The sequence below is a fragment of the Coloeus monedula genome, assembly GCF_965178545.1.
Source record: "Coloeus monedula genome assembly, chromosome: 1".
Classification (NCBI taxonomy): domain Eukaryota; kingdom Metazoa; phylum Chordata; class Aves; order Passeriformes; family Corvidae; genus Coloeus; species Coloeus monedula.
In genome coordinates this window covers 9914258-9937519 of record NC_138781.1, presented here as the reverse complement: position 1 = coordinate 9937519, position 23262 = coordinate 9914258, and the positions used below count along the sequence as shown (strand labels likewise).

The window sequence follows — 23262 nt, the reverse complement described above, 5'->3', positions numbered from 1 at the left end:
TTTTTCTGAGACATTGAGTCTGCGCAGTGTGGTCTCTTCCTTACCAATGCCTTAAGTATTTATATAATACTCCAATTAACTCTGTCATATTCTTGCCATTTTTACAACCACATGTTTTTAATTCTTTACAAAACAGACACCTTTCTTGTGTTTCTTACTGCTTCTCTGCATGCAATGACTTTTCTAAAAAAATTGTCAAAAGTTCAAAAAGCTTACTCATTAATTTCTTAAAGGCTCTAACTTGCATATTCAAACTTTCCAAGTGACTCTTCCCTTGATGTAAGACAGTTTTCAATCACTTCTAATCACACATTTTTCTGTTCTTGCCTTTCCCCCTCATCAATTTAAAAAGCAAAGTATACTTGATCTAGTCTACTTTTAATTAAAGGACCTCTTTCCTTATAGGTTTTTCCTGATAATAACAGAAGTACCTTCTAGTGCTCTTGGCTCCTCCTACACTATCCTCCTACTGTTATGCACTCTACAGAAAATGCATGCCTAGTTCTGTAGATTTTCCTTGCATACTCTCCATTGACAGTACCTCCTGGAAGTCTTCCTTTACCCAAATAATCTTCTAACAATTATACTTAAAGTGCATAGATAACAATTTGCATACTTGCACGTGTAATATAAATTTGTCTGTTTTACATACTGACTTGAAACAGTTCATAATCTACGAACAATGAACCCTCTTTTTGTATTACCAACATTTCCTCCCTGGTCATCAAAAGTAAGTGTTCCTTGAGATGAACAGTGTCTTCTACTCAGAACCAGAAGACTAAGAAAAGTAAGAATTAAATTAAATTAAATTAAATTAACAAGACTATATAAAGGAGAGGGAGACAACCATGCTGAACTGCACATTAAGAGAAAAGCCAACAAATAGATTTGCTTAACAAACCATCTAATGAAGAAAGCAACAGTTCTTCATAGCAATTGCTGTAAAGATAGTTGGACGAACAGGTCACAAAAGACACAGGATGACTTTTCTCTAGCAGCAAATGAATGCTCAAACCAGGAGAAAAGAAAATCCATTCAAAAACCAAATCATGAATCATCTTTTAACATGTGAATTTCTCTGAAAGTACCCATTTGTCATCCACTATATGACACATATGAAGACTGTTACTTACCTTAAACATGGATTTATGAAAAAAAATATTCTCTTGCTGTTTTTCTGTATCCTCACTCAGGAATATGACACACTTCCATAATGTCACTGTCATTATTACTTTCAAATACTTGTAATATGCAAAGCCACTCTTTCTGTCAATCCCAAGATGTATTAACACTTCTAGAAAATGTTACTAATCCAAATATTAAAATCTTCATTTTAGCTCCAACTGTGTACACATGCTCATAATTTTCACTTTTGACCACTGGTTTTGAAAATTATTAGTATTCATATGCTTGCCTGTGTGCCCAGACACTGATGGATCTTTTAAGGAATTGCAGTTGACCTGACCAAATGACTATTGAGCCTGAAAGAATGTATCAGCTGCTCAGTTTTCATCAGAAGAGATATTCTGATGCCATGCTAATTTTGGAACTTTATTTTGAATATTATGTATTATGCATACTCATTTACTATGTCATATGTGTTTCTTCATCAACCACTAGTATCATACAGCAATTCAAAGGTCTTTATCATTTCCTTGTCAAAAGTTATCTCCTTAGGAATGTCACATAATAGAAACTAGATCAGTGTTCATCACTCTTATCTCACTGATGTGCATGGGGAGAATTTAAAATGCCCAAGAACTTTTTAGATTACTCTTTACTGCTAACACCTTGCACATCTTTCTCAAAGTACTAAGGCTTCTTGCATTTCTGTTTAGTCACTTACTTTTCTTCTGATTAGAAATGAGTCATACAATCTGGATCTAGACTTTTTTAAAAAATCAAACTACCCATCAAGTTACCAAGAGCAGTACTTCTTTTTCTAGTATCTAATTGCTTGTTTTCTCAACCTTGTTTGTAATTATTTGTCTGACCTAACTTTACTCAGCTAAATGTTATTCCTACTAACTTAAACTAGGCATCTCTCATAAGAGTGGGATGAATTCCCAGCTAGACATGCCTGTCTCCCTTTATTACATCTCAAAGGAGCACAAACAGCTAACAAACTCAGCTAATATGTAGCCTAAAGCAAGTAATTTGAAATGTTAAAATGGAGAGTGTACAGCATTAGTTTACCCACTTGTCTCCTTGGAGACATGATGAAAATATATATGCTTTAATGCATTCTAAAACTCCACTGCAACCTCAAAAGTGAAATTCCCTAAAATACAGACTCCTTCTCAAGCTCTCATGGAATTCCCTATCTCTGGAAAGGTGCATTTTGGTTTGATGGTCCATTTTTCTTCTTGTAGAAGCAGGGTACCCATTAATTCATTTGGGACATCATCTTTCTTTCTGCACTTCACTGTTCATTATGTTTGGAGAACCTGAACTGTTATACTTCTTCCACTTACAAAGCCAGTTTTGCCTGTCACTTCCACCCTAGAATTTCCAAACTCTGTCAGTGGACTGTGTCATGGACCACGATATAATGATTTTCACTTTGTTAGTCACCTGCACTGTTTATAACTCTCCCTGTTAGTGGTCTCTGGCCTCATTATCAGTTCACATTGGTTCTGGCAACTGAAGAGTTGCCAACTGGTTACTTTAGTTCTTTTAAATTATTCATATTGATTACTTTGACAAATGTGACGTACAGACCGGCCTGAAAATGCAGACAAAGCAGAAAGAGGCACAAAGCCCTCTGTTTTTAATACAGTGGCTGCTACAAGTTATATTGCAGACCTTTCTGCACATTGCAAGCTCCACAGAACAAAGAATATATATTTCTTTGTGTATCCAGCACCTAATACACCTTGAAGAATATTTTAACAGTATTAATCACAGGTGGTAATCATCTCATGTCTTCTTTAATAGCATCTTAGGCACTTCTCAGCAAATATGGCTTCTTATTTATTTGAGCAACCTAACACTTCAGATTTCTCTTTGCCTTCTGGAAAAGTCCTACTAGTCTCTCACATTTTCCTAAAGAAATAGATTATTTACACATTTTATTGCCCTTTTGTCCTCAACTGTTATATCTACTTCTTGTATTTTGATCAAGCTATCAACTCCAAAATGCTAAATTCAGTTATAGCACTAGAAATGTTACATATTTCCTAAAGATGCTTATACAAAACAAATACAGGGTAATATTTCAATTCTGTGAATTAACCTCATTTTAGGACCTTCAGGTGCCCAGTTTGGTAACTTTGATTTTTTATATATAATTAATTAATTAGTAACATAGAAGTGCATGTAACTGTTTCACAGGCTCTAACAATGTTTACTATCTCTGTCTCCAAGGGCTTTTATTAGCATCAACCTTCCCCCTCACCAAGACTGTATTTGGAGCAGGTCACTTACTTTGTAATACGGTCAATGTTTGCAATTTGCTTCTGGTTCCGGATTATCTCTATAGCTGCCCAAAGATGCTGGATAGCCTTTGTATCTGCCTGTCGTCTCTTCGTTAGGCGTGCCATGACCTGTTCACCTGGTCAGCTGCAGCCAATAAACAAAAAACAAAAAAATACACCAAAAGGTTAACCAAGAATTATGGAATAAATTACGTGAAGATTATATTGCAACAAACATGATTACAAGGAAAACTGTACTGTCGCGTAGCCATTCAATTTGTACACAACGACGTTTTCAAGTGCTTGAAGAGCAGTAAAAAGTGAAAAAAACGCAGTTTACAAGAACCCCTTTCACATCACGTAATCTATACAGAAGACAAAAGGAAAGCAGTAAAATATATGAAATCAATAGCAAATTACTCAACTTATGAGACTGGTTATAAAAAGTCACTTAGTTCATATCTCAGTTCCCTGTATTTGGTAAAAATGCAAAACTACCCCAGCCTGAAGCTGTCACAGCCTCCTGCATTGCCTGAAGCCCTTAAAAAGGGTGAGAGTGGTACTTGACTACATCATATGGCATAAGCACAAATTCTAACACAGAGAAAAAGCTGGACCCACAGTTTAACATACCACACAGTTCTTGGAGTATTACCTTCATGTTCTTATCATTAACAGCTATTTTTAAAAAGTCCATTCTAAGAGGAGAAACTAGAAGTATATTTTCATGAATGATAAGTATTTAAAAAAATATTTTGGAGCAGTTCCATTTTCTGTAACATGCTAAAACCCAACAGGACCAAAGTGCTTCTGATGGCATTTACCCATCTAACCAACCCTGAACAGGAACATAATGAGCATCTGGCTTTGTTTACAAATTTTCCAAAAGCTGGAGGCAATGAGTACAGATAAGCCATAAATCGCCTACAGCTCCACTACAGGCACCGAATCCCTTTTTAAAAGCTTAACGATGCATTTTGATCATTAAATAACTTTCTTCCACTGCCACCACTTTCTCAATGAAAAAATGACTGATTTATGGGCGCTACCAAGGTCTATAATTTATTTTAGAGCTCTGTCCTCGGAATGAACTCTGTGGTATGCACACGGATATTTGTAGCTAGCAGAATATTAACTTCAGTAACCCAAAATAATATAAAAAATGCAAAAACATTTCACCATCTGTGCAAAGTTAAAGATGGGAATTTAAGTACTAAAAGTGTCCCTGCTCTCAAATTCAGAAAAATGAAACAGATTTGAGTATTCCATCAGTTGCAGCAATGTCATTTTCAAGTCTATGGGACCTACAGGTACTTATCAAAGAGGGCTCTCAAGTTTTAGATCTGATATAAGCTCAGCAAAGCTCACTAACTTTACAGGTGCAATGAAATGAATAATAACATTCCATTATTAAGGATAAGAAATTATTTAACTGCATTATACTTTATGTTATGTAGCCCATTTAAAGAAAAAAATTGGGAGAAGAAAAAAGATGATGTGAAGTGGTATGTACATGCCCAGGTCCATGAGGCATTCCTGGCTACAGTAGATGTCAGGGAAGGGCAGAACAGAGCAGCACATGAGAAGATGTGGTGTGGTCACACATCGATCCCACATTTCAGCTTTAGAAATCTCCTCCCTCTGGGGATTAAAGCAAGGGCAACTAGAGGGATCTCCCAGATAAAAAGGCCAAGAACACAGTTTTGAAGGAAGGATAAGGGGGAATGTGACAGACATACAGCTAAGAGTGACAGCAGTAGATAGCATCGCCTGACAGTGATTCAGAGAAAGAAAGTCTCCGTTGGGAACAGTGGGAAAAGACACTGCATCTCTGTGAGCTCCTCTGCATTAATTTCACAGAACATGAGGCCATTGCAAACTAAAAAAAAAAACCCTGCTAATTTGTAAGAGAAACATATAACCATTTGTAGAATTTAATTTTTAAGAGAAATAGAGGAAAGCACAAAAAAAGGTTAGATCTTAACACAAAAAGCGCCAGTCTTTACAGACCTATTATTTTAGCATAAAATTTCTTTCCTAACACAGACATGACTGAAAGATCATTCTTCTTATTCCAGCTCTCTACAAACTCTCTGCTACAAAAGCTGTCAGACAATATGGCAGCCAGCAAGCCGGACATGGGGTCCCTTGCACAGCATCACATCCCCATGCAAGGAGCAAACACTCGTCCTTCTTGACCCCGATATCAGTGTGAAACAACAGCCTAGTTCTCAGTTTATTTAGTAATCCCAACTCTTTAAAAATAGCCGCTATTTCTGGCAGCCCAGCATATGGCTGCCATGCTAGCGTCACACCCAGCACAGGGGACAGCGAGGTTTTCTCTCGCCTCCACAACACCTGTGCCCGAGGGCCCCGGCACAGCACAGGGTCCTGGGGAAGCCACCTGCCACCTCTGCATGGCCCCAGGGCCCCACTGTGCAGCCAGAGGGAAGGCTGGCCTTTGGGGATAAGGAATTCCCAGAGTAGGAGAAGAAGCCCATGCTTGAGGCAGGAAGAGGGAGAGTGAAGAACTGTAACCATGAATTCCTGAAGCCCTGTGGCTGCAGAGTGCCAAAAGCCCTACAGGATCACATCTCCTTTGGAATGTGCTTTCAGAACAAACTCTCCGACCGCCCCCTTACCCCATCCTTATCGTGCTGTGTTGGCTTGAAGCACGGCCAGGCTGTGCCCTGTGCCATGGCTAACTCAGCCCTCAGGACAGGCGTGCACCTCCTGGCCCCGAATGCGGCAGGGATGTCACATCACTGAGCCAGAAGTTACCCCCCAAAACACAACCCATGTTGGTGGCCCCCAAATGGCTCCTTGCTGGCTGGCCCCTGCTCCTACTGCTGCACACACAGGCAGGACCCATGGCTCTTCTCCTCTGTTTGTCTGGAAATAACAGCAGTATGGACACACATGGGATACAGCAATCACACCTGTTCTCTGTTTCCTTTTTTTTTTTAAGATACAATTATTTTAGTAGGCGTTCTGCCTTCAAAGAATATACATTTCACTTTCATAACTTTGGTTTACTATTTAAGGGCACTTTCGTTAAACTCAACAGTTGACACTTTACTACTGAAATAGCAGTTCTTACACACCATATTGCCAAGAATACAAAAATAAGGGTTTTTTTCTAAAAGTCCAGGCTCCTTTAGTGTTATTTTAATCTTTTAATTGCACGGTGTAGAAAAAATAGAGTGTTTTTGCATTACAGAAAAAGATTAAAAGATTGTGGCATATTTCTTGCTGTTCATTGCAGTCACTCTTCCTCTATGGTAAAATTAACCACAACAGTCTACTCCCTGCACTCCTGCAAAAATATAAGCATTTTTCTATATTATTACAATATCTTAAAGGGAACTTGTATCCAACCACTAACAGTTCATACAATGCCTTTGAGTTCTACTTCCAAGCAACAGAAAATCCTCCCAGAGTCTCCACAGGAACAACTTATTCACGCAAATAGTAGTTTACATTTTAACGGGAGACACATTAAGTTCCTAAATCTGTATTTATCACTCCTGATTATTTGCTTATGTGTGGGTTCATACACACACACACACAGAGGAGAGAACAAGCATAAACATGCAGTGTGTGTATGTGTAAAAATCTGTGGCTCAGAGGTTAAGTATCAAAAGAGGCTGATTCACCCATGCAGTGTTTTAAAGAAATTTGAAGTCTGGAGACTCTTTAAAACCACAATACTGAAATGTACATTTACATACAAATGCTTGAAGATGTTACTCATCGTCCTCTTTTGTTATAGCATTCATTTAAAAATTCTGGAAAGAAAAATTGAAAGCTGAAGTAAACATTCATTTCCTTTGTATGATTTGCTGGGCACTATGCTCATTTAGCTATGGCACCCCCTGTCCATACAAAATTATTTGCTCCATGCCATTTCTGTCATGTTTTGTTAGCAAGTTTATGGTAGGACACAGCTTCTGAGAGAAAGATTGACAAAACCAGACGACTGAAAATCTAGGAAATTATATCAGCAGGATCTGTCTTAGGTTTTGTAGGCATCCATGAGACCTGCAGAATATAGGAAATATCCTCCTAACAGAAAAAGTTTTGTGTTTGATGCACCAGCTCACACACTTCCATCACAGCCTCACTCACACAGGGCCCAAAGCAAATAATTTCTCTTCTCAATTTTCAACTTTCTAACTTTTCCTCATGCACACTGAGTAGTATGGTTTTACTGTACTTTGTATTTTGAATCCCTCTTTAATGTCCTAAACACATTTTGAAAAGTATACTACTTTACTGTATGCAGCTTTCCTCAAGAGCCAAATGTTACCCACACTTCTCACAGGCAGGCTCCACAACCTGTGCTTTATCTTGTGAGTATACAAGATAACACACAGAGCACAGCTTATCTTCCCCAAGCCCCCAGAGCAGCCTCACTGCCACGCGGCAGCAGTGTCACAGCGGTGGCAAGGCAGACACTGTCAAAACAACAAGGCTACCAATCATTAGCACACACTTGGCTGAATCAAATGCTGTACAGCTGTCTGCTGCAACAGTGGTGGATATGGAAATCTGAACTGCAAGTCAAAATAAACAAAAATCACCTTGCAGCATGTCAAGGAATTTAGCCCAAGGAACCTCCTGACCTGCTGCTTGCATCCAATTTAGCAGATACTATCAAGTACTAAGTTTAGCTAGAAACTCTCCCTACACACAACTCCAAGGTAGTCAAATCTTGCCACGTGTTAGCTGTTAAATACCATAGTTCAAGCAAAATATGATGCTTCTGAAAACTTAACTAATGAATTGGACTTTGCACTGAAGCAGTCGGCATTGCAGTTGGGTGCTGCTGCTCTGATGGGAGCTGCTAATTAAGAGCTGACAGGCAGTAGCTTGTTAAGTCTTGTGTTCATACTTCACTGAAAGTGAGGCTACCTGTGGGGCTCAGCCCTTCCAGTGCAAGGTCAAACAGGTTAAACTCCATCCCTGCTATCAGCCACCATTTGGCTGGGACTCCACGTGCACTTAATTGCGATGCAAAGAAGGTTTAGGGAGTTGATCCTTGCCACTGCTCAGCTACTGGACGCTGCCTTTTGGCCTCAAAGCCCTGGGACTTGCTATTTTTTCTTCCACAATACACAGGGAAAGATTTTAGGCTCAACAGGAGGAAGAAACTAGACTCAGTCCTAGTTTTTGTGGCTTTCAAGCAGATTTTGGGTGGTTTGGGAGCTTAAACACAGACCTAGTTTCATATTTATATGTACTTTATAATATGAGGTCTAGTGTTTCTTAAAGTGTAACTTTTTACAGTAAGCATAAAACTGTATATATCAACAGTACAAAGATTTCCAAATGTCTAGCTTTGTTCTTGTACTAAATAGGAGTCTACCATTAAAATCCAGATTTGCAAGTTGATGCAGTGTTTGGGTCCTCAGACTTTATACAGGTCTTCATTGTACTGTAAACTTCTGCAGCTTAAAATTTAGTTTACAATTTAAACTGCTGTTAAAACATATCTTTCATCACCAGTTTAGTGGGAGTGTGAACTCTTAGTCTTCCCCTCCTACAACAATTGTGATTAAAAGTGGTAATTATTCTATTTTTACATACGAAAGGTACAGGTGAAAATGCCTTGACTGAAAAGCAGCATAGGCATGCATGGGGCAAAACCAAGAGGTTTAATATCATATCTGCCTTCCATAGCTGGTGATACAAAAATGTGGGGAGAAGCTGCTAGGGTGAGGACAGCTTTTGGTAGGAGAAATAATTCCCTATTTTGCTTACCATTTATTTGTCTTCATGAGTGTGCAAGATTATAGACATAACCAAGAATTTAACCTCCTGGTAGAAGGAGACTCTCTTTTGTAAGAGTGAAGGTTATCAGAAATAAAGATTTTGCATACAAAGTAATTTTCAAATGTTGAAGAATAAGCAAGTGGTTTTGTATATTAGATATTTATTCTGGACTTAATCCCAATCCACTAAAATCAACAAATGCCTTTCTGCTGACTGCCACATCCTCACAATGAAAAACTTAGGGATGTGTTGAGTGATGTTAGTGAAGCTGAAAAATGTAACAAAGGCTTGTGGCTGAAATAGGCAAAATTTCTTTGTTAATTAGACTAAACTCAGAAAATTAGACTAAATTAATAAAAGTTACTGAATTCTTCAGTTTGTTGTTTTTTTGGGTTTTTTTTTTGTTTTTGGTTTTTTTTTTTTTATTAGGAGATTAGTTCAGGCTGTAATGCTGTCATTTTGGAAGTTATTAAGATACAGAATTTTGGATGTTGAATGTGTGTCATTCCTAATGAAAATCTTTTCATTTCATTCACCGTTAGCTTAAGGTCTACACAATCTATTCAAAAGAGAAAAGTTTATTAACATAATAATCCTAAATATTTCCCACGTGCAAGTGCAATACCCCTGCTGTTCTGTGCAGCTCCACCTTTTGCATTTCCCAGCTGCAAGGTTTGTAACCTTGATGTCATGCAACTTTCTGAGTGAGGTTTTGCATAACCCCCTGAAGTGCAGTACAGACACAAAACAGGACTGCATGAATACAAAACTGTAGAGTTTTGCTTCATTCTCTCTGAAATTTAATTTTTTTCCCAACTCCTGTGCACAGAATACATGAAAGCTTTTGCTTTTACCTTGTGCCATTTCAAGATGGCAGTGAGCCACTGTATAAATCTGAGCCAAGGACATTACAGAATTAAAGGCCCCAAGAATACTTCTACTACACATATGTGCAAGGTTTATTTTAATCCCTGATACTGCATTTATTTCATTTGTATTGTATTCCATTCATAATGATTAAGTAAGTGTCCTTCGCCGGGGCTAAAGCATACGGCACTTGAATGTTAAGTTCAGACATTTGGAATCATCAGTATACAAATGGTAGAACTCTTTATTTTTCTTTTGGAGCCAAACCTGGACTTTCTTGTTTAATTAACTCACCCTGTTAGAGAGAACTTGACACAAATGTTGAGGTGCCGTCCCAAAAGAGAATTTCTAAAAGTGTAAGCGTAAATAGAATAAAACAAAATCTGATATGAAGCATCAACACAAGATGCTGAGAAAGACTGAATAATTGCCACATACCCCAAACAAAGGCTTGTCAAAGTGGTCTTCTTGTTTGCTATCAAATACAAATATATGTACAGGACTAAAATGCATTCTGCTGCTTCTCCAGCCAATCCCAGTATGGAATTTCACAGACAATAGAAAATGTCATCCTAATATCTGGAGAAAACTATCCTTTGTTCCTGTCTGGCAGAAATCACTGACTAAAACTTTATCTAGCAATGTAAGTTTGGAAAAGAGAAGTGCATAACTGCCAAAGAAAGTAATGTAGTTGAAAGAGCTGAAAGCAAAGAGCCAAATGTGTTACTAGCAATGTAGCTACACCAACTTCTTTAAATGACTTTTTTGGTAATGGTCATCATGTTTGACTCTCGGTACTGTGCCTAGGTAAGCCGAAGCACATAATCTATTTTCTGCTATGAATCTGTGTTAAGACAAGGTTCTGCCTTGATCTTCTATAATAAGCAGTATTTTCCTTAATATTTCAACTTTTAATCAGTATCCAACACACAGAGAGCTAGTTTTTATAGCTAGTAAGAAAATTAACAGTTACATAGGAAGATCAAGAACCACACAAGTTTTTGTTTTACTGAGAAAATAAAGCAGTTCTGGGAAGATTTAGACTGGACATTAGGAGGAATTTCTTTACCTGCAGGGTGGTCAAACACTGTAACAGGCTTCCTAGAGAGGTGGTTAATGCCCCAAGCCTGTAAGTGTTTAAGAGGCATTTGGCATTTGCCCTTAATAACATGCTTTAACTTTTGGTCAGCCCTGAAGTGGTCATGCAGTTGGACTAAATGATTATACTGTAAGACTCTTACAACTGAAATATTCTTTTCTTTTCTATTCTACTTCTATTCTATGTGACCACTAAAAATGCATACATTGTTAATGCCTTTATCAAACTCCTGAACATAATTCCAGTTAAAAAAAAAATTAGTTTGGTTTGGTTAAGGCTTAATTAATGAAATTAAGTTACACGAAATAGTTTCCACAATGGAGCCTGCACTAGTGTAAGTTGCTTTAAAAACACAGTTCCTGAAAAGTGATGCAAGTTTCTCATGAAGGTAAACTTTAGCTTCCATAGTAACAAAGCCTCTTATTTTCAGGATAATGACGTACTAGACTAATATTAAATAGACTTTAAGCTGTTTACCTCAGAAGACTACTCATCTTGGGGCAAAGGAAATCTCTATACAAAAGATGGTCCAACACAACTAACTTCAACATCACTAAATAATACATGGCTCATACAAGGTGTAAAGAGATCATCCTACAGATTTCTTGTCCTCTATCATGAAAAATAATGAGTTCTCATCAGATTTGTTTATTTGGGGTTATCAAAAATAATGCTTGCACCCTAGCTGCTGTCAGCATCACCCTGGGCTTGCCTGTACAAATGCACAGGTGTATGGACATAAGCAAGTCACACACATCTGCCTTAATATGAGAGGCTTGAACTAACACGTTTTACCTTCCATTTGCCACAGACAAAGAGCATCAAGAGGGTCAGTTACAGAAGATTAAGTGACACGTGGAGATAGGATCATGTCCTGAACCCACACTGCACATTAACACAGGCTTTCTGTGGTTTAACTACACCCAATACCAAATTCCATATTTTCCAAAGCAGCCTGAAGCTAAACCACTGAAAGATGTTCATGGAGAATCCATGGAAGGAGTTAACTCCTAATGAGCAGTCTGGGCTATTTCCCCATGTAGACAAGCCCTTAGTAAATAGATGCTTCCTGTCCTTTCACTTGGCTATAGTAAGCAGAGATGATTAATGCAGCTATGCATCCTGACAGGCTCCAATGCTCACTTGGTCGTAAAACGGGAAAAATCATGGCCAAAGAAGGCTGATGGTGAGGGCTGGAATTTTGGTTTGGATGATAAATAGATGCCACTTTGATTCTGCAACTCCCTCTAATAAAAAGTGATAGGTGGAAGACATCTTGGAAAATGCTAAGAAATATAAATGAGAAGAGTAGCTCCTTCTCTGAAAGCAAGCTTTTGATCATCATCTTCCTTTCTGGTCTGAAAGCTAAGGAGCTTGGTTGTTCCGTAAGCCTCAACTGAACTGATGCAGTAAATTTCTCTGTCAGTAAATAAGGTATAATAAATAAGGTATGCTGACATAAAATAAATAAATTTTTCATGGTATATTAGCAGGGAATGTAATCCGGCATAAGGTCAGCTTCATGCTAAACAATGTGAAAGAGAGATACATTTTCCAGGTCAAAGAGTTAGGAATGTATGGAGAAGTACCAAATAATGAAAAAGATAAATTCATTGCAGATTATGTAAGCTATATGGTGTAACACAGAGCTGATGTTGACTTTTTTCCAATATAATGTCAGATTCCAAATTGCTGGGTTTTCTTCTCTTTCTCTGAATTACACACAACTGACACTATCTTTAAAGTACAAATTGTGATTCTGGTGGTAGCAACAGGACCTAAACCTTAGATGTTTGTAACAACTACTCCTCTGCCAGGCTGCATTTTTATTGACAAAAGGCAGCTGAGTCAATTTTTGTTGCTCCTTAACAAAAACAAAGTCTGCCTGAACTTGTTTCTTTCAAAGCTCTTCTTTTTGGCCTCTCCCTCTCTACAAATAAAAGCACAGCTACAGAACTTCTAAAACTGCTCAGATATTGAATTATTTTAAAGAGTGTGTTATGCAGGCATGACCACTTTTCTCCAGCAGTCAGGCCACAAGCAACATTAGCTCAGAGGAGACTTTCTCTTGTCAACAGTCATCTCCACGAAAGTATATACTATATACAGAAAACAAGTACAGTTCTGAACCAACTAAGGTTTCCAAACTAAAGCTCCTTCAAGGCCAATATACCTGGGCTTATCCTTGGAAACTTTCAGAAATACACTCAGAACTTACAGCGTTAAAACACATTGATCTGTAATGCAGGTAAGATGAGCTAAGAAAAACACTGCCAAAGCTTACAGGCTTCTACAGCATTAATCAAAAGAAACTTCCAGGCAGGGAGAGGATCAAATTGTAAAATCTGAGCTTTAGATCCTGCCTCTGAAATTCAAGGTGAAAATCAGAAATAAAGGACCTGAAAGTTTCATACAACGCTCTCCCAGCTGTGGGACAGTTCATCAAGAGAAAGAACTATGCATTGTGGAACTGGAAGCCTTTCCCCTAGAGCTCACCTTGCTTAGTTTTCTTTTCCATGTTTTCTAAAGAATGTATTTCCTAGGTTGGCCACAGACATCTGGCTTAAAAGTACAACCTGAAGTATATTTGGAGCATGTTGTCTCCTTCATACACAGTATCCAAACTCACTAATTACACGCATTCCTACACAGCTTTCCTCTCATCCTGCCCCAAACCAACTCCATCATCATTCCCTAGTGAAGCCTTAATCCCTATCCATTTCTAAGGTACATTTTGATTTATTTTTTTTTTTTTAAATACCTCAAAAGCAGGTAATTTATCAAGTTTGCACTTTTGTACATCAGATTGCCCTCAGCTCTCCCCTCAAAATGTTCATGTCTGGACAAGGACAAAGCTTGCCTAGAGGAAAATTTACAGACGTGAGAACAGCAGTTTTCACGGAAGCCAATGTACAGTGAAAAACAACTGCATTCATAACTAAACGAATCCTGAAGTGGAAAACAGCTGAGTATAATCGTGATCCTTTTCATCTTTGCTGCAAAAGTTGACAAATGGAAAAAATGAAGAAAATAAGTTTCAAAACCATAAACTTTATAAAGAGAAACCTTAAAAGTCAAAACATTACTCAAACAAAGATCTTCCAAAGATCAAGCAGATGATGGAAGTATGTTGCCATTACTTCAGATAGCACCAGTTTCTCAGCAAACCTGGTAGCAGCTGACATCAAGAAAACCTCACCCTACCGTTTCAGATTCATATGTCCTTCCTATAAGGTCTTTAAAAGAGGCAGGGGAAATATACCACTTAACTTTATAACCAGCTCTTGGTGTGGCTGATGGTGTGGCAGAGGTTGGGAAATGGGTTTTTCTGGCACAGAATTTTTCCCAACACTGTACATGTAATCTGGGACTGCACTCTCAAATTTGTTGGCCTGTTTCAAAGACCTGGGTGGGAGTTCTAGTGTGATCTTTTTTAATATATTTTCTATTACCTATAACGTTCAGATGCTTCCAACTCCTATTTCTCATCCTCTCTTACCTGAAGTCAACTTACATGTCCTTATTTTTTTATGTTGAGAATTTTTCTCAAGGCTTCTCGAGGACTAGCTGCAGGTGAACAGAATTACACATTTCTTTTCTGAAAATCCATTTCACATCAGCTTGATTCTTGCATGTTATATCTGTTCTGTACTACTTCTTTGGTAAAATTAATACTTTGACCAGTGGCTTGCTATTATATTCATACGCATGTCCATGGCATATGCTGGAGCTACAAAGAGCCCTGTGATGCTCTGGGATTACAGCACTTTCCACTTGTAGAATGATGTTCTGTGTCTCCTCTGGCAGGTGCATCTGAAACCTATTTCTTCAAGCACTGATGATGGTGATGTCGATGACACAGAGCAGATTACAAAGGCCCTTTAGGGAGGACATTACTTCCCCAACACTCAAGAGCCCTTCCTGCTCTATCATTATCTAGGGCTGAGGTTTATTAAAGGCAACAGGACCATACTGTTCTGTTCTCAGCCATTTCCTTTGGACACAGAAACACAGAATTAATAATTTCATCATCAAAACTTGGACTTCATTTTTCAGATTATTTCAGTTTTCTCTACTGCCAGCATTTGGCTGGGTTTTTATTTTACTCCTTAAACCTGCATGCACATGAATGATAGGGAGCTCTGACACTGAGACTTAGCCCTACAGGGTGGGGGAAATTCATAGATGTGCAGGACATAATTGAATAGTGTGCCATCCCTGTGGCTACCAACAGAAGTATAAACCCAGAAAAATTAACTAATCCTACCATCAGCTTCTCCCAAATTTCTAAAAATGTCATTCATGAAATAGAGCCTCCTGTTGTGATTTCTACAAAAATATTTTCTGAGTAATGCAAAGAAAATTAACTGTAAGAATATCATAACATTATGGTGTTATAACAAAGGCCAAGCCTCTTGACTTGAATTTTGGATTTACAAAACACTATTCTGCAGGAAATAAAATACCAGAGTTCTGGCTATCTTTCCTATCAATTATCTTATTTCATCATGTGGGGCTCTTTCCACCTAGGCAGAAGACGTGGAGTCCACTGTGCTGCAGGAGCACCTGCCTGGACTGACTCCAGTTGTGATGCCTGATGCCGAATGAGGCATTTAACTCTGGCCTACTCCACCAAGCACTAGAACCCACCTGAAACACAGTCTAACACTTCATCATCCTCTTAAGCTGCTCCCTGTCCTACAGGACTGAACACAAAGTGGAAACGGAGAGGGTAATTTGCTCCTGACAGGGTATTTGAAGCTGGATTACCAGATTGCTTGATTTCAGACAGCTACTCCTCAGGAAAGTGGTTATTTTCTCGCAGGGGTGTAACTTTTCTTCTCATGTAAGCCAAATCCATTAATGAAGAACACCAAGTCTAAATCTGGGAGGACTTCGTAATAGTAGTGATTTCCTTACGGGCTTATATGCATGCTTCTCTTTGATACATTTACATACTAAAATTCCTTCTAAAATGGTTTGTGGAGTGTGCTCAGCCCCTATTTCTCACTTGTTTCATGGAGATTTCATTTAATTTTTCATTTTGCTTTTTTGAGTATGACAAGACATAAAGTAAGACTATGAGAGCTTCTCTTACATTGAGGAGCAAGGTTTCTTTGTTTCCGTGACACTGAGGCCCTGGTGGGCGGCCACAAGGTGACCAACGCCTTATTCTACCCTATACCGTGAAATCTAAGATGTTTTTCACTGTTTTCACCTCCATTCACACAGAATGTGTTCATCCAAGTGATGACATACTGAAGGAAAACATACGGGATACTGAACTGGTCATTTTAAACTAAAGAAAGACCAAGGTATTGCTTTTAAACACTTTACATCTATTCCCCAAGTGTTGACTTTACCACTTTTTTTCTGTTGCAGATAGCATGCTGTTTTATTCTTAGACATGAGATTTCCTACTGAAATCAATTGTGGGTTTACAATCTTTGCTGAGCTCCAGCAATAGAAAAAAAACTCCTTTTGAGGAGACTTTTCAGGTAGTGTTTTCGGAGACTGCTGCCACCACAGTGGCCAAACTAATTTGAAGCACTACATTAAACCAGTTGCAAGAAATTTTACTGCCTAGTCTAGCAGCATGGTTGGTAAGCCAGACACTGTTCTGTCTTCATTCGTGCTCTTACTGCAGCCTTTGAGCATAATGGTTTTGGTGTGCTTAAGAAGACACTGACATTCATGTCAGTCTCTGGATTGCAGCTTCTGAGTTTATGACAGATGGGAAACCAACAGAGGAGTTAAAATCCTGTGAATCCACACACAGCTTATAGCCAGTAGCCATCTGGCTGGGGATCTACATAATACTACAAGAGGATGACAAAAAGAAAAAAACAAAGGTAGTTTCATTTGCACTTCCATTTCTCATCCCCTTCTTTGTCCTACCTGGTTTGAATATACTTAATGATCGCATTACAAATAGTCTTTCAGCTATTTCATACAGGTTAAACAACTATTGTATTTTCTTACTAGCACTTTCCACACAGAAAAGTAAATTCAGTGTTAGGCAAGAAGTCCAACACATGACAGCATATATAAGGTTTTCCTATGGTAACAGACAAACAGGCAGCATTTAAGTAAAGTGTAAGCATTTGAGGAAAGAGCAGAGAAGGGAAAGCACCAAGTAACTCCATTCAACAGTGCTTCCAGTTGCTCTAAAAGCAATTCCAAGCAGAAAAAAATGTAACACAGGGCCCCTAAAGTATAATTACTTAAGAAAAAAATGTGGCAAACAAAAGTTACCTAACCTGTTCAGAGAAGAAAGCAGCTCTTTACCCCTAAAATGTGCTGGAAAGGCTGAAAATCTGGTTTTCAAAGCAAGAAAGTAAAAGCTTTAGTAAAAAGCCCTTTTGCACAGCAGTGTGTTCAGCTGGCTTGAGACAGGAAACATGCAAACCTTCCTTACAGACAAAAACCCTTTTTTGCCTCAACCTGCCGAAATGTTTAGCTAGGCACTTTCAGCCCCTGCATGTTTGTTGGGGTTTTAGCTTTCTGAAAAGAGCAGATTTCTGATGTAAAGAAAGAGGAGAGCCAGTACACCAAGAATTCTTTTCCCTGTTGCAAAAATGAGAGCATATTAAGCAACTCGAGAACAGGAAATAACACTGACAAACAAAACTGATATTCTTTCCATAATGTGGTCACTCAGAGGAGGACATTTGAAACTTCATCTCCCCAAATCAAAAAATGTTTATTCTACTTTTGGCAAGGCTGCTGAATGCCTGTGTGCTCCCTCCTAGTCCAAGTGTTTCATGTCCTTTCAGTGAAGCAAATAGTCACAACAGAGTAGAAATGAACACTGAGCTGCACAGTTTTCTCATAAAGCTCTCTCCTTCGAAAAATGTTTTTATTGGTCCCAAGTTGGTTTGTGGAAATACAGTAGTAGATATGTGGGAATGTATTGGAGATCCCCTCAGCTCACCTGGGGCAGCTGGCACTGCAGGTGATCGGTGCCAAAGCTCCAGCTCCACAGCCAGAGTCCTCCTGCAGCTCTGTCCTTTTGTTAATGCAGCCTCCAACATGAGAGGCTGGAAAAACGGATTGAATGCAGACGTCTATTCCTGAGCTAATCACTCCACGCTCCCTTCACACTTGACATGATCTACTCAAGGCTACAATTCATCTTGTTGTGAAGCAGACATCGCAAATAGGTCAGATGAATTAAGCCCTAAAATTAACCATTTCTCTCCAGGGAAGATAAAGTGAAATTAGGATGAGAAGTTCATGTGGCTGGATTTAAATCACACACACTGCACTCAGGCTGCCTGTTTTAACCAGTGCCTACACTTGCCTAGTATAAAGTCGTGCTTACAACTGAATTTCTTGCATCTCAGCTAAGGGCTCTAGCCAGCATATTATTGATTTTGCTGCTACTTTGCCTTTTTTGGATTAAAAATTTCATCAATATGTTTTCAGTTTCCATATGGACATCTTTGAATAACTGAAGATATCTTACTTTCCCCATCTGCTTAAAGAAAAAAAAATGCAATTGTGTTTTTCATTGAGAAAGGCTTAAATAACCGCAATTTTTCCTTAAAAACCCTCAAACAAACCCAGGGATATTTCCTTTATAACCCAAGTAATATCATTGCAATTCTAGTAAAAGGGCTGATTAATGACAATGTCTGATATATACTATAATTTTCAATGGGAATAATGTGTATTTTGAATTTTTTTCTTGTCAGATTGAGTTTTTAATTAAGAGAAAGTGCAGTGTAAGACACTTTTTAATTTTTCTTGCAAGAAGTGTAATTTTAATAAATGTGGCTATCTATCCAGACAAAATGAAACTGCAATAGCATAACTGTAGAATTTTCTTCAGTGTTTCACAACAATACCTTGATCAAGTAGAAACTGAGCTAGAAAAGAAAATTAATATCCTTAGTTATTTCAAGAAGCTAACTTTCTCTAACTTTGACTCCTAGGTCACAAGGCTGTTTATTTCAGATCAAAGGTACTTTTCATTTAAAGTAAAGTACAAATTTTTCACCCCTTTTTATAACGTTGCAGCCTTTGTCCTCTATATCATATCACTACTGGAACCTTCATCTCACCCTCCTGCCTTTATCAACACTCAGTTAATAAAATTTATTTGGTTGGTCTGAGCCTGGTTCCTACACCTGTTTTCTGATTACCTCCAAACAGTTTAATAAGTTCAATAAAAAGAAACTGCAAACATATAAGCAGTAAAAAATTTCCATACTGATGTCTCTGTCTTCAATAATTTAAAATAAACATCTTCCTTTATTCCTTCGATTTGACCTTGACTTCTATGAACTCCATGGAAAGTTATAAAATGGAATGTAAAATAAATTTTAAAATGCTGAAACCCAGGTTCCAAGCTCTGTTCCCAGAGCAGCTGCATATGGAACTACATCCCATGGGCCAGCAAGCCTGCTCACAGGCCATGCCCCAGTCCTTTGCAGGACTTCACTTTGGAGGGTGCTGGAAAAGCTGTTCAAAACGTTTACGAGTCATCTGACACTATAATTCAAGCCTTCAGCCTTGGAAGCCGTCTTTATCTCTCCCTTTGATTTATTAAGGGTTAATGATAAAACATTTCACTCTTACCTAATTTCCTAACTAAGACAAAACTGTATCTAAATTAATTCCTATAGGTTTTACTTACAAAGGAGGATCTCACATAGGATTTAACTCTGTATATACTCCTCATATTGCATGTTACATAAATTTTAACCAGCAGTTGCTATTTAGAGCAAACCACAAATAAAAAGATAAAGCAAAAATTAGATATAAAATACACTTCCATTTTTGTGTCAAAAGAAATTGCCTACTTCATGCATTCAGTTATCTTACTACTGCTTATAAGGGCAGGGGGTTTTTTGCATGAACTATAACAACTGATTTTTACAAAAGATTGGATTAATTCTCAAAGTAATGTGTAAAAACCATTCAAGTTCACTTCTATTTGATGTTGGCTCAGGCAATTTTGTGCTTTCGCAGCATCACACCACCGGGATCTTTTGTTTCAGACCATGCCAGTGTCATTCAACACAGCAGCACAGGGAAGCAGGGCACTGTTCTGTGTGAACACTTGATACGATATGATGACATACAGAAGACTGCATCCTGCCCCTAACAACTGCTGTTGAGCAATGCTTCAGAGAAATTAGGCACTACAAATAGCCAGAATGAAGCTTACTAATTGCAGAAAGCTTTGCAGGTGACAGAGAGGAACGAGGCCTTTCCAGATGCTACAGGTAATGCGCTTACGTCTTAAATCACAAGATTTGATTACCCTTCTCTAGGCATGCTTTGCTGCCACTGTTATTAGACTTTATATCATCAAGCCCTTTTTGAAAATTGAACCACTATATTTAACTATATGACCTCCATGGTATTCTACAGGCTAAATTCCCACTGTCCAAAACATTATTTATACTTTATAAAATTACAAGTTACTCGTAAATGTCTGATTTCTTGATCTTGTTTTATGATGCTGAAAAAGAAGAAAAAAGAAACACAGCCTGATCACTTCACCTCTTATTTAATATTAATAGATATCTCAAAAATAAGTTTTTTCACTATTTCATTTCCAAAACAAACAGAATACACATCCATCCCACCCCATCACCTCACACACAGGATCTGTTACTCTTCTTTATATTATTTATGCTTCTATACTTTATAGGACTTTGAAAATTTTAGCATTGTAATGTTATGACTGAAAACATTAAGTCTTTCTCTCTTCTTTGGTTTTTGGTCTCTCTCTTATGGTTACCAACTGCAGCAAGATGACTTCCTGATACAATCCTTTAATCCAAACCCCTCCGGCAGGACCACAGAAGAATGAAAAGGAGATCCAGAGACATTTTTTCCCCTTCAGCTATTCTCTTTAAGAGTTATGGATTTTTCTTTACTCTTTGAAGACATCTGTATTAAATTACGTACACAACAGTAATCCTAACAAACTCAAAAATTAGTAAAACAAAGAGAAAATGGAATTAACCCAAAATAAACTGTTTGCTTAACATAGCTGAATTTACAGTTCTCATACATTAAACTAGATAAGGTATGAACCAGATAAGCTTGATTTCAGATAAAAAAAAAAAGAAAAAGAATCCTGTAGTTTATCCTTTGAAATTAAATATCCTTTCTGACCACACCAGTCAGCCTGTCAATGCTGCTTGCTGCTTGGAGACCAACAATTCTGTTTTTGTCTCCCACAGATATGCTTAATAAACCCTGGTTAAGGTTTCCTAAACACTTCTCTGAACACAAAAGAAATGGGCTTTGGTAAACAATTTCAGTCTCCATTCTCTGAAGAGTTACACCACTGAGGAAACGAAAACCCTTAATTACGATTTATGACTGCCTTTTCAAGGTTTATGACCCAGCTCAAATATTGTCTTCTGCTAACCATCCTGGCTGGGTCTCTAGGTTTTTGCCAGACCCATGGGCAAATCTCACGTAAAGTAAACTCCCTTCCTCTCACACTTGTCACATATGATGAGTTATAGACAAGGGATATGGGTCACTCTTAAAATCAGCTACATTGCAAAACAAAGTCCAGTGGACATTTGGAAAAAATCAGTCTTGGCTGATCTCAAATGACAGATTGTTCTTTGTTTCCACCTGTACGGGTTTTAGGACGCACATACACAGTTTTTGCATGAGTATGCTGTGTCATTTAGCAGGTGGTATTTCCCTGATATAAGCAGAGCATGACTCTTGGACAGATATAATAAAAACTGATCTGTAATGGAAACTTCTGCTACTTTGGAAGTATAATGAAAATGGCAGGCTTGTTCCTTCTCATATGCAGCCACAGATGCAAACATGCCAGCAAAAATGGCTTAGATAAGCAGAACTTCTTTCTGTTAAGCAAATAAAGACAAACTGCAAACAGTCCTGCAGAACAGGCTCCACACCAGGACACCAACACAGGAGTACCAGAAGAATGAGGAGAGCAGTGGTGAACAGATCCCATCAGTATCCTGTGATATTACGTGTAACTATTCTCATCTTAGAGCACGGTCTAAGCCGTTCTCAACCCTTTATTCTTCAGCCTCTCCAATAAATGTGAAATGAGAAAAAAACCCCAACATCCCAGACAAGAAACACTGAAGGCAAGAAAGTAATGGAGATATTACAGAGCTGCCTAACAATATCCACATAGGCTTGTCTGATGTGATACAATCCCAGAGCTAAACCAGGGCTACTGTAATCAGGCAAGAAAAAGAAGTTATCATGACTCGAAAGCAGATTCCTACAGAAGAAGGTTAGCTTGTGACTCCCAGAGCTGGAACTATGTCACATAACCATTTTTGGTGTAACTGGAGGCTTGGAAGAAGCCTTTCAACAGCAGGAATTCAGGGTGCAGCTGCACTTTGGTTCCCTAAAGCCAAAAGCAAATGAACTGTGATCTCAGATTTGTTCAATAAAACATTGTATTAATTTATTTTTTTTAATTATGAAATCATACATAGGACATGGAGCTTTCCAAGCTCCAGATCAAGTTAATTTCAGTCATTACAGAGGCACACAGAGTTACTCAAACATTCAATTAAAATAACTTTACAGAACTGCATTTAAATTTTATCATCACTCTGATGATATCCAAAGCAAAACATAAAACAAAGGTCAAACTAGAGAACACTATGGAGCAAGTTAATACCCATGAAAAATGAGCACAAGGAAAACAAAACTATTCCCCAGTGAAAAATGGTAGCAGAGGATGTGAGAAGGGATGTTATTCCTCTCCTTTATTGCTACTCATCTAACAGAGGAAAAGAAAGAGGAAAGGAACTTCAAAATCTCTAACGGTAAAAAGACCACCCTGCCACATAACAACGAAAGAAAAAGTTAGAAAAGAAGGTGCATGACCAAAATAGGATCTCACTGCTTGCACATCTCCCTCTCAAGATCCAGAACATACAGACCCTGCCATAGGTGATTTTATTTTTTTTCAGTTTGCTCAACAGTTTCTTACAAGGAAATAATTTTGTAATTGACTTAAGGCAAGGATTCTTTCTTAAGAAAAAAACAGAGAAAAGTCCTAATGCTTTGGTAATCTCTCTCTTAATCCTCTCTATACATTATCACTGGAAAAGACTTCCAAAACTGATGAAT

At 38.1% G+C, this 23262-nt stretch overlaps 1 protein-coding gene across 3 annotated transcripts in view; it reads right to left on the bottom strand.

Moving 5' to 3' along the window:
• Nucleotides 1-23262, bottom strand: part of ZMYND11 (zinc finger MYND-type containing 11) — a 105401-nt gene that overhangs the window by 57762 nt on the left and 24377 nt on the right. For all 3 annotated transcript variants that reach the window (XM_082293830.1, XM_082293831.1, XM_082293832.1), the window contains exon 2: nucleotides 3427-3561. In XM_082293830.1, the coding sequence (XP_082149956.1) occupies nucleotides 3427-3542 (116 nt within the window). In that variant the 5' untranslated portion in view covers nucleotides 3543-3561. The remainder of the gene's footprint in view (nucleotides 1-3426; nucleotides 3562-23262) is intronic.